The 10,691-nt window shown below is 39.1% G+C and overlaps 1 protein-coding gene across 1 annotated transcript in view; it reads left to right on the forward strand.

Moving 5' to 3' along the window:
- Window positions 1–9,059: 9,059 nt before the first annotated feature.
- The window catches only part of hoxb8a (homeobox B8a), a 2,737-nt gene continuing 1,105 nt past the window's right edge, over window positions 9,060–10,691 (forward strand). Inside the window, 1 exon segment of the mRNA XM_053338212.1 lies at window positions 9,060–9,099. Within this exon segment, the coding sequence (XP_053194187.1) occupies window positions 9,060–9,099 (40 nt within the window).

Consider the following 10,691-nt stretch of genomic DNA (forward strand, 5'->3'; position numbering starts at 1 on the left):
GGTTTAAAAAACTGACAGACCAATAACTATTCCTCCCGGACTTCCTCTCGGATTGGACTGTTTGTCTGATGAACTGACAGCTGTTGTTCGGCCTGCGTCTTCATATTTTTCACATTAGGATATTAATTAGACTTTGATATTAAGTAACATAATGAAAGGGGAAGAAAAGCAGCAGCAAACCGCTAAGTGATGCTACAACTGGATGGAGGGAGGGAGGGGCAGAAAGAGAGAGAGAAAAAAATAGAGTGAGAGAGGTATTTCTTTTTTTCCTCAAGCAATACACTTCCTTTTATTAGTTATTTATTGTTACGTCGCTGACACCGGAGGCGCGCAGAGGTGCTGAAACCGGGGTTTCACGTGGCCATTAATAAGCACGAGGAGCAGAAGAGGGGGGGGGGGGGGTGCAAGCAGACACACACAGTAGTGTCCATCTTTCTTTTTCTTCTTCTCCTCATTTTTTTTGTTTCTCTCGTTGCCTGCAGAATTTGATTAGAAAGCTCCTGATGTTCAGCGTTGATACAAACTCCAGGCCACCCGTTTGTTTCCCGGTTGTCTGGTTAAAGTAATGAGCAGATACCGATGAGAGAGAGGGAGAGAGAGGTAGGAGGGTGAGGCGTGTTACCCCGACTCAGCAACCGGGGATCCGATTAGGCTGATGTCAATATTCTGGATCCCCCGCCTCTCCAGTTTTTTTTTTCTCCAGATGCTTTATGCACTGCAGCGGCGGCTCATCTGGCGGCTTGTATCGGCTATCGATAACCCCCCCCCCCCCCCCCCCCCCCCCACACCCCCACACACACACACACCTTCTGCGTCACATGAGGCTGGGGTCTGTTTGAGAAGAAGCACAGCATCACACAGTAGAAAGCACCAGATGTGTGTTTATTTTATTGTTGTTTTTCTTTTTTTTTTTTAATTTTTAAATACATCCAATCTTTGAAATATAGGAGTTGAAGCATAACATATCAGTTTCAGTTCAATCCAAGTTTTATCCACATGCTTTTCTCGTTGCTTCGGCTCAAATTTTATTTTGACCCTTTTGTCGCTCCATACACTCACAAACATTAAACACTCATAGAAGTTTCTGGAAGTTCTCACTTAGTTAAGACGATATGAATCTTTCATGGCTGCTATTTCTTTTAGGTTAGCAGCTACATTATTATTATTATTATTATTATTATTATTATTATTATTATTATTATTATCATCCTTAGTATTATTTTTTAAATCAAATCTACTTCAGTTGAACTAATCCATGTTTTATCCACATGAACATTTGACCTGTTTTTGCTTCTCTGGTTGCTTCTTCTCAAATTTCCAACCCTGATTTCGCGCCCTACATTCACAAACACCGTTACACACTTCTAGATGTTTCTGGAGGTGTTTAGTTAGTGAGGACGATAGAAATCTTTCATGGCTGCTATTTCTTTTAGGTTGTACAGCGTTAAACAATAATCTCTCAGTCACCATCTTCCAACCTTTTTTAATTCAACGTCGTTCTTGTGTTTTGCATTATAAGAAAGAAACAGCTCTATTTTTATACATACAGTATCTTGTGTATTATCTGCTATGCAAGGCGGGTTTCTTTCTCCTGGTAGGAAACATAGACGGCGTGCTTCTAATAATGGCGGTTTCCAAACAAACCTGGAGCTGAAGAATAAACGTAACACCCTGACGTTTACAGACATGTTTTTTAAATCGCTGGACGGGTTTTTTCTTGTTTTTTTCCTGCAAAGAAATAATCTATTACAAGTTTATATCGATCAACAGAACATTTAAGATTTATTCCCGAGCAATAGCCTACATTTAATAGCTCTCAGTGTTATGTGGTTAGACTTCAGTTTATGCAGAATTTTATTGATCTAAAGTGTTAAAATATGAAGAGGCCATGTAAGGAAGCCGACGTGCTACTATGGCATTATTTGAAGTGTCGGCGTAGTTAAATAGCGTCCGATGGCAGTTTTATGGACGGATCGTAAACAACACATTGGCTTTACAACGTTTACGTGTGTGTGTGTGTGTGTGTGTGTGTGTGTGTGTGTGTGTGTGTGTGTGTGTGTGTGCGCGCGTGCGTGCGTGGTTGGACGTTGCGGCTTGCAGCTGCTTGTACATCAACACTAGACATACCTACATGTTCCACACATACATAGTTTCTATTGTTTCTCATTGACACGCAGACATGAACGGGTTTACAAGCAGCCTTTTTCTTTGCAAAGCATTGATTGAAGTCTTAAAGAGAGAGAAGCGCTACGAGTTCTTGATACGCAGCATCAAATCTATTTACGAGTAAAAATGTTTACATGGTTTGCGCATGCCTCAAGTCACGTGTCTTTTTTTTAATTTTCAAAAAAAGACGCGGTTTCGTCGTTTTAGCTCTTTGTGTGTTAAATCTGTCAGAGGGGAATGCTTACTGAAAAATGACACAAAAAAATAAAAAAGATTCAATAGAAGTTTCTTGATAGGAAATATTTCTAATTTATTGTAAATAAAGTGAGTAACCTCGTCTTTCTTATCGGAATGATTTAAATATGCTGAATTGTTTTAGTCTTCTCGGGACATGCATCTGATCTGACTGTAATATAGATGACTTTTCTCTTCTTGTCTGTCATGTTTTTTAGATTCTGTTTTTTTCCATGTTGTTGTGCCGACTGTCTGAATGATCTGTTCTCATGTCAGTCCGATGAGATTTTTGTGTCCCTTTGTGTTTTTTTTCTTTTCTTTTCTTTTTTTTCCTCCTGTATTGATTTGTTTAATGGTGAACAGTAATGAGTTGGACTCTGCTGATGTAGCCGCTAAGTGTTGGGACAGAGGTGATTCAACGGTGTGATTGAAATGAAGCTTCTATATAAATTATAATTCTTATTTTTAATTATTGCCCCCCCCCCCCGCCCCCCTCCTTTCTTATTTTATTATTTTATTTTAAATATGACTTCCTGTCTCAGTATTTACTCTTTTGACTAGGAACTAAAGGAACAAAGTTTCTGGAGTAGTTTGCTGCTGATAAATACGGACGGAGTCTCGCAAGTCTTTTTTTTAATTTTCCCTCCGCTTTTTTTTTTTTTTTTTTAAATGAGACAAATTTAATCCATGTGGCCACAATGAAGGATTCATTAAAGATCAGCCAAACTCCAGTCACTCTGTTCCTCTCCTCCATGTGAAGTGTTCCAGTCCCTTCTTCTTCTTTGTATGTTTAACTCTCTTCTTTCCTCCGTGTTTGTTGTCTCTTGTTTCTCTGTGCGATGGCACTGCTGATGCTGAATTCCTATTAAAGAAGAGACTTTACAGTACAACCAGGCTCTGTTTGATTGCATTGCACATTTCTAATTAAGTGTAACGTTATCTAGAAGAAATATAGAGAGGGGGGGGGGGTGTTAATTTGTGATTTTGCTGTGCTCTGCTGTAAAATACGACGGGAAAAGTGGAAAGAGTTGTTCTGCTTTTCTTTTCTCTTTTTTTCATGCTTCTCCAGTAATTTGGTGTCTGTGGGAAGAGAGAAAGAAAGAAACAGAGAGGAGGAGAGGAGAGGAGAGGAGGAGGAGAAGGTGGTGGGTGGAGGGGGGAGAAAGAAGCGGATGAGCCAGCATGTGTTTAAAATATGTGTCTCTTCAGTTGCACACTGAAGCTTAAAGGAGAGGGGCGTCTGTTTGGCTGCAACACCAAAAGACTGTCATAAACCCATAACCCCCCCCCACCACCACCACCACCACCACCATCACCAGCACCATCACCCCCCTCCACACACACACACACACACATACACACACACACACAGATGATGATCGCATTCATTAGAAGCGTCGTCATCCGTCCATTAGGAGCTCGTGAAGGCTGCTGCGGTTCCTGTGTTTGTCTCTGCACCAAATGACTCTTGATAGACGCAGAGTCTGATCTGATGAGAGCTGCTGCAGGATGCCATATCCTCACTTCTAAATAATGCTTTAGATGTGTGTGTAAAAGAGTTTACGTGTAGTTGTTGCCGCACATGCAAAGAGAAGCAGAAGTTATAGAAAAACAGTGAAATAAAGTAGTGTCATTGGAAGTAAAGCTGCTTATTCTGCTAATTAGAATGTTTAGTTAGTGTAATTTGTATGTAGAGTTAAATTATTTGATGAGGCAACTGCTGCTGCTATAGTTGTGGTTCCTGACAGGGCCGTAGCCAGAAATACTGAGGTCACGGGTCTAACCCCCCCCCTAAGAATTATTTAGGTCAGTATCAAAAAACTTAAACAACTAACAAATTTCTCTTAATTCTACCTCTTTTTAAAAAATCAATGCTTTAAAAACATCTTCCCCAAGCGTCTTTCTCTTCCTTTATTTTTACTTTTTTGTTTAAAGATAAGAGCATTGAGCGCTATCACCTCAGGAAATGATCCACCAGTTATTCTGGTTGTAATTGTAGAATGTAATAACCCCCCCCCCCCAAACCCCTCATGAGGACATGACCTCAATGTTCTCGGTTTGCACATCCAGCTCTTGCTTGTAGGAAAGGTAGAAACTGTTGTAGCTTCCTATGTAGCAGGCAGAAATGTCAGATTAAGGATATCAAGGCAAAATCAGTAATACCAAAGTAGCAGTAGTGTTTATACTATTTCCTTTTAAGCATTTCTACACATGATTTAATGCACTTTTAAGCAAAAAGTTCACTATTTATAACTCCAGACTAGCAACCATCCATATCTAGTATATTTATAAATGTTGACACATAGTATAATAATACATGATCTATGGGTACACTTATAAATACAGTGTCACAGGATGTTATAGGGCATTTATTAAGTGTTTACACACATGTACAGTCAAATATGTGTAAAAAAGCATGACGACAAATATCAATATGTATGACTACAGTATGACTGCTAATATAATAACACTTCAAAATGTCCCTTTATATCTGCTTATATTATAGTGTATTTATAAACTATGTATTAACTAGCAGGTATGACTTCTACTGCTTTATTTTTTAATGTATAGCTTATAAATGGGTTGCTGTAATAAAGTGTTGTGTTGGTGTAGAAATAAGCAGTGTTGACAGTGAATGCAGCACGCAGCCTTGGTGTTAAAAGAGGAGAAAGTACGATGGTTGAACAAAGTCTCAGCACAGCCTCTCCTGCCTAATCCTGCACCGTTCTTCCCCCGGACCAATGAGGCCTCTGGATTTTGAGCAGATTTTTAGGCTGCAGCCCCAACAAAGCCGTCCCATAAACCATCTGTGGAATGGACGGAGGATGATTGTGATACTTCTCTGAGGTCTAGCAGGGTCGGAGCTTCATTAAATCCAGAAGCCCTGCTCTGCTCTGCTCTGCTCTCCTCATGCCCCCCCCCCCAGCCCCCCACTGTCCCACACAGGAAAGGACAGCAACTGCAAGCTGCTTCACCCAACTGTGTGTGTGTGTGTGTGTGTGTGTGTGTGTGTGTACATATGTGTGTGTGTGTGTGTGTGTGTGTGTGTGTGTGTGTGTGTGTGAAGGGTGGAGGCTTTTGCTGTGACACATGGCACAGTAAATCTAAAGAGGATGCAGCTTCACACAACAACAACAACAACAACAACAACACACACACACATTCACATCAGATTAATGCAACGATGAGTTTAGAGAGACAGACATAAGAACCAGCAGAGAGCGACATCATCATAGTGGCACCTAAAGGAGAAGAGAGCAGAATGAGGAGCAGCAGGACTCTCATTATTATGACTAAAGGAGAAGTAGCAGTAATGCTATGTAGTAAATGAGGCAGGAATTACATTTATGCATATTGCTTATTTATTGATATTATTGTGTGTTTTTGAATCCTAGATCTGGAGGAATTCCATTTTTATTTAGTCTGTTTCTAATCAGATTCCTGCTCACAGCTCTTCAGTCAGTTGGTATTGTAGCTGGAATCACACACAGAAAACTATGGCACCTTTAACCTCCCATACCTCCTATATCTTTGTGACGTGAGAAGAAAAAAAGGGGGGTGGAAGCTAGATTTTGCTCATTGTGCAGTGATTTAGCTGAGCAGTAAGAATAGGTGGAGGTCTGATCATTGCAGTGATATTTTCAGAAACTAAATGGGCAGTAGAGCACGTGCCAACGCTGCAAAATTCATATTTCAACCCAGGCGAACACGGCCAATCCAATATGTCTTCACTTTATCCTCTCATATTAAAACAGATAATAACCCACCCACCGCACTGACAGACTCTGGGTGGATGTCTGAGGAGCACGCGCAGAGGCAGAGGCAGGAGCAGCTCTCTCCTGTCCACCGCACTGAATGAGCTGTTTTACACAGAGCAGCCTCTATAATTCATCAAGCAGCAGAGAATATCATTCATATTCATAAATTTTCTAAAAGAGAGTTATGGTCCCGTTGATACAAACGGCTGTATGGATCAGATCACATCAGCCATTCTGGACTCATTAACAGTCAGAAGGCGAGCCAAATGCTGCTGGCTGCTCCGCACATGTTACAGCTGCCTGAGACCGAGCACACCCAAAATAATCAGAATAATAATAATAACATCAAATAGAGACATAATAGCAGGGTGTATGTGTGTTACACCTGCCTCTGATTGGACAGCAGAAACAATATATATATATACATTATTAATATTATGTGCAGAAATGCGACATTAAAAAATAAAAGTATGTCACAGTTTGTTGTGGACAGACAAAATACATTAAATATTTACCAGCGTGTTTTACATCTGCTCAAGACATAAATAGCGATACAAGAATAATGATGAAAAAATATTTCAAATTAAAGTCTACTTACTTGCTTATTTTGTTTGGGGAATTTCAACCACACTCAATGGTCTTCCTCACAAGAGCGTGAGACATAACAAACAAACTACAAGCTAGTAAGTGGACTTTTTTTTTCTTGTTGCAAAGGAGAAAAAAAGTACTTCACGCTCTAGAAAAGTGTGAAAAACGTACTTTTTTCACACAACTCAACATAATTTATAACAATTATGTATAATCATATATTAAATAATACACATTATGTCATGTATACTATTTAGATCATTTTACTACAATATTAAAATTGAATTATAATAAATATAAAAATATAATAATAAAAATATAAAAATATATAAAAATAGGCTGTGAGTTCAAAATGCCTAACTAAAAAAATACAATACAATATATATACATTACAATACAATACAATTAGGTATTATTAATAATTTAATGTTATTATTTATATGCAGTTAAAATTAAGTATTACTTAAACAGTATATTCATTAAATGTTTGCATATAAACAAATACAATAAATATTGTTACAACAGCAATAATAATAATAATGATGATAATAATAACAACAATAATAATAATAATTATTATTATAGCAGCTAATATTATATAAAGCATATTATATAATCCATAATACTTACACATGTTGACATGCCTGTAACAATATATATATACACCATATTATAATAATAAAGTTTCTGTTACTTAGACAATGCAAAACAAATTTATAATAATAAATTGGAAAAAACACACACAATGAAAGCAAAGAGCAGTAACTAGCCACTGACTAACATGAGTTACCTAGTGAAGCTTTCAGTCAGGTGTTATTATTTTGGCATGGAGCTCGCCTCTGTTGGCCCATCACTCTGACAACAGCTAAAGCATCACCACCGCTCCGTTTCTTCCCAATGATTCACGTCCATCTGCATTTACAGTAGTTATGTTTCTCAGACAGGTTTGATTTCTTGCAGCGCGTCGCCCGCCCGGCGGAGCTTCACAGGAAGGATGAAGCTTCCTGCACTTATTTCTTCTTGTAACTGCTAAACCACAAGTGGACTCCAACCGGTCAGAAAAGCCGTCAGGGTTTGTTTCATTTGTTTTATTTTATTTTGCTTGGAGGAAAAAATTGTGATACTATCCCTCCCTTTGGACCAATAAAAAGCTCCAGCAGCTTTCTCTCTCTCTTTTCTCTCTCTCTCCTCCTCCTCCTCCTCTGCTTCTTCTTCTTCTTTTCTCACGTCAGTATTTTTTTGCAGACTTCCTATTTTCAAACGCGGAAACATACAGCACGAGAGGAGCAGGATGTGCTGCACGCACCGGGGGTCTCGAGCTCACGGGTAAAAGAAAAAAAAAAGGGGGGGGGGGTGTTGTGGAGGTGATGAGGGATGCGGGAGCGGATGCGTGCGGGGTTGGACGAAGCCTTCCGAAGCTGCTGCCGATTGTCGTAAAAACAGCACACGGTAGAAAAAGGAAGAAGGAAAAAGAAGAAGAGACAGAAAGAGAATTGAATGTGGTGCGGCGCAATAAAAGAATATGACGGCAATAAAAGTTTATAGCGTATAAATTTCTGAAGGTTAAGAACTAAACGGCTGTAAAGCAAACATGCCGAGAGAGAGAGAGAGAGAGAGAGAGAGAGAGAGAGAGAGAGAGAGAGAGAGAGAGAGAGAGGAAATATTAGAAGAAAAGTTTCAAATCCCCCTCGCCCTCGCTTGATAATTTATTTGGGAGGTTATGATGGGATGGATAAGGAGCAGGAGAAAGGGCGGGAAGAGAGCAAATATTAACGTAGAAGCTTCTAGATGTGAGTTTGTAGACTTGGTGAATGAAGGCCTGAAGTGCTTAGAAGAAGAAGCAGCAGTGTGATTCTCTTTCGTGTGTGTGTGTGTGTGTGTGTGTGTGTGTGAAGGATGGACGAGTCTCCTTCCTCCTCCTCCTTCCTCTTCTTCCTCCTCCTCTTCTTTTCAGCTTTGGGAGTTTTATGGTTTTGTAGCCGTTTGGCTCTGTGGGGGTATTTTTGCAGGCCTGGTTGTGTGTGTGTGTGTGTGTGGTGTCTCCTGTCCGACCTCCCTTTGTCTCACTCAGATGCATCCTTATAGCCGGCCATAAACCCCCCCCCCCCCCCCCCCCCCCCCCCCCTCACCCCCTTACACCCCTCCCCAAAAAAAACAACCAAAAAACACAGCCAGACAGCAGCCCCGACAGACAGGGTGTGCTGTAGCCGGATCCCAGGCTCCTTTTCCGGCCTAGAGGGCAGCAATGCGGGGCCCAGGTTGGGGCTTCACAGCAGGAGGGGGAGGGGGGGGGGGCAGAGGCATTTCTACGTGATGTTGAACCTTCTGTGGAAACAAGGGGAGAGCTTCAGGGGTACAAGACGGGATTGTAATATTTTCTTCTTTTTCTTTTGAATCTCGCGCTATTTTGTGTTGTCAGTGGTGGTGGGGGTGGTGGTGATGGTGGTGATGGTGGTGGGGGTTTATATTTCCACATGGGCCAAACTGAGGATCTGGGCTGCACTCTCTTCAAGATAATGGTAACAACCGCTTTTTACAGTCTGTTTACAGCCTGTAATTTAGCAGCCTGCACACACACACACACACACACACACACACACACACACACACACACACACACACACACACACACACACATACCTACACACAAACACACACTCACACACACACACACACATACCTACATACATACACACACACACACACGCGCGCGCACAACAGGTCCCTCAAACATAAAAGCAACGATCATCTGCGGTAATAAAAGAGGTTTGTCTGGCTGGAGCTGGACGTCACTGACACGCACTTACACTTTTCACCTCACAACAATTCACACGCTCGCTTTTTTATTTTTTTATTTTAAATAATTTAACATTTTATAACAGGAGCGGAACATACAGGCAACCAAAAAATAACATCATTATAAATACAACATGTATAAAGCCACAGCATGCTATTAGCATATGTTTTAATTATTTTATTTTATTTTTTAGAAATTATTATTATTATTGTTATTATTATTACTATTAGTTGTAGTAGTAGTATTTTTATTTTTATTATTGTTGTTGTTGTTGCTATCATCATTATTATTATTTTTATTGTTAGTAGTAGTAGTAGTAGTAGTTTATTATTATTATTATTATTATCATTTTATTAGTTTTTATTCGTTTATATGCAAACATTTAATAAAAATACCGTTTAAGTCATAATTAATTTTTATTTCATATAATAATAACATTTAAATATTACTATATTATTAAAATAGGTCATCTTGTCTGTATGTTTAGTGATCCACTGTCTTAAAACTGAGAGACTATAAAAATGGATATACTACTACTACTACTACTACTACTACTACTACTACTACTACTACTAATAATAATAATAATAATAATAATAATAATAATAATGTATACCATCTAATAATAAAATCCATATTATATAAACCCTAATACTAACACATAAGACTATATATACATATACCAGTATAGATACATTGGCTTATATTTATATAGCAGTAATAAAATAATAAAGACGGTATTAAACAGTAAGAATTGTATTGAGATACAACCATTGGCTAATTATACAAAGAATATAATAATATAACATTGGTACATTGGACAAATATCGCGATGTGTTGTTTAAACAGCAGGCTGCCGTATATAGATCTATACACATATACACACTGCTATAAACACACATTATAAAGGAAATCAGTACGTGACCTCTCCCAGCTGTCTGTTCGCTTTCACTTCTTTTTTTTAATGCTTTTCGTGTAAAGTAAACATCTGTACAGGAGCTCCACGTGTCTGTCCACCTGCTGCGGATTAAATACTATACACTTTATACAACTGCTTACATTTACTGCCATTAATCCTATAGGCCTGCATCTCCAAACTCATTAAATGAATTAGAAAGACTTCTCCGCTCTGACGCTTCCATGCAACG

Source organism: Scomber japonicus, chromosome 18 (assembly GCF_027409825.1).
Source record: "Scomber japonicus isolate fScoJap1 chromosome 18, fScoJap1.pri, whole genome shotgun sequence".
Lineage (NCBI taxonomy): Eukaryota > Metazoa > Chordata > Actinopteri > Scombriformes > Scombridae > Scomber > Scomber japonicus.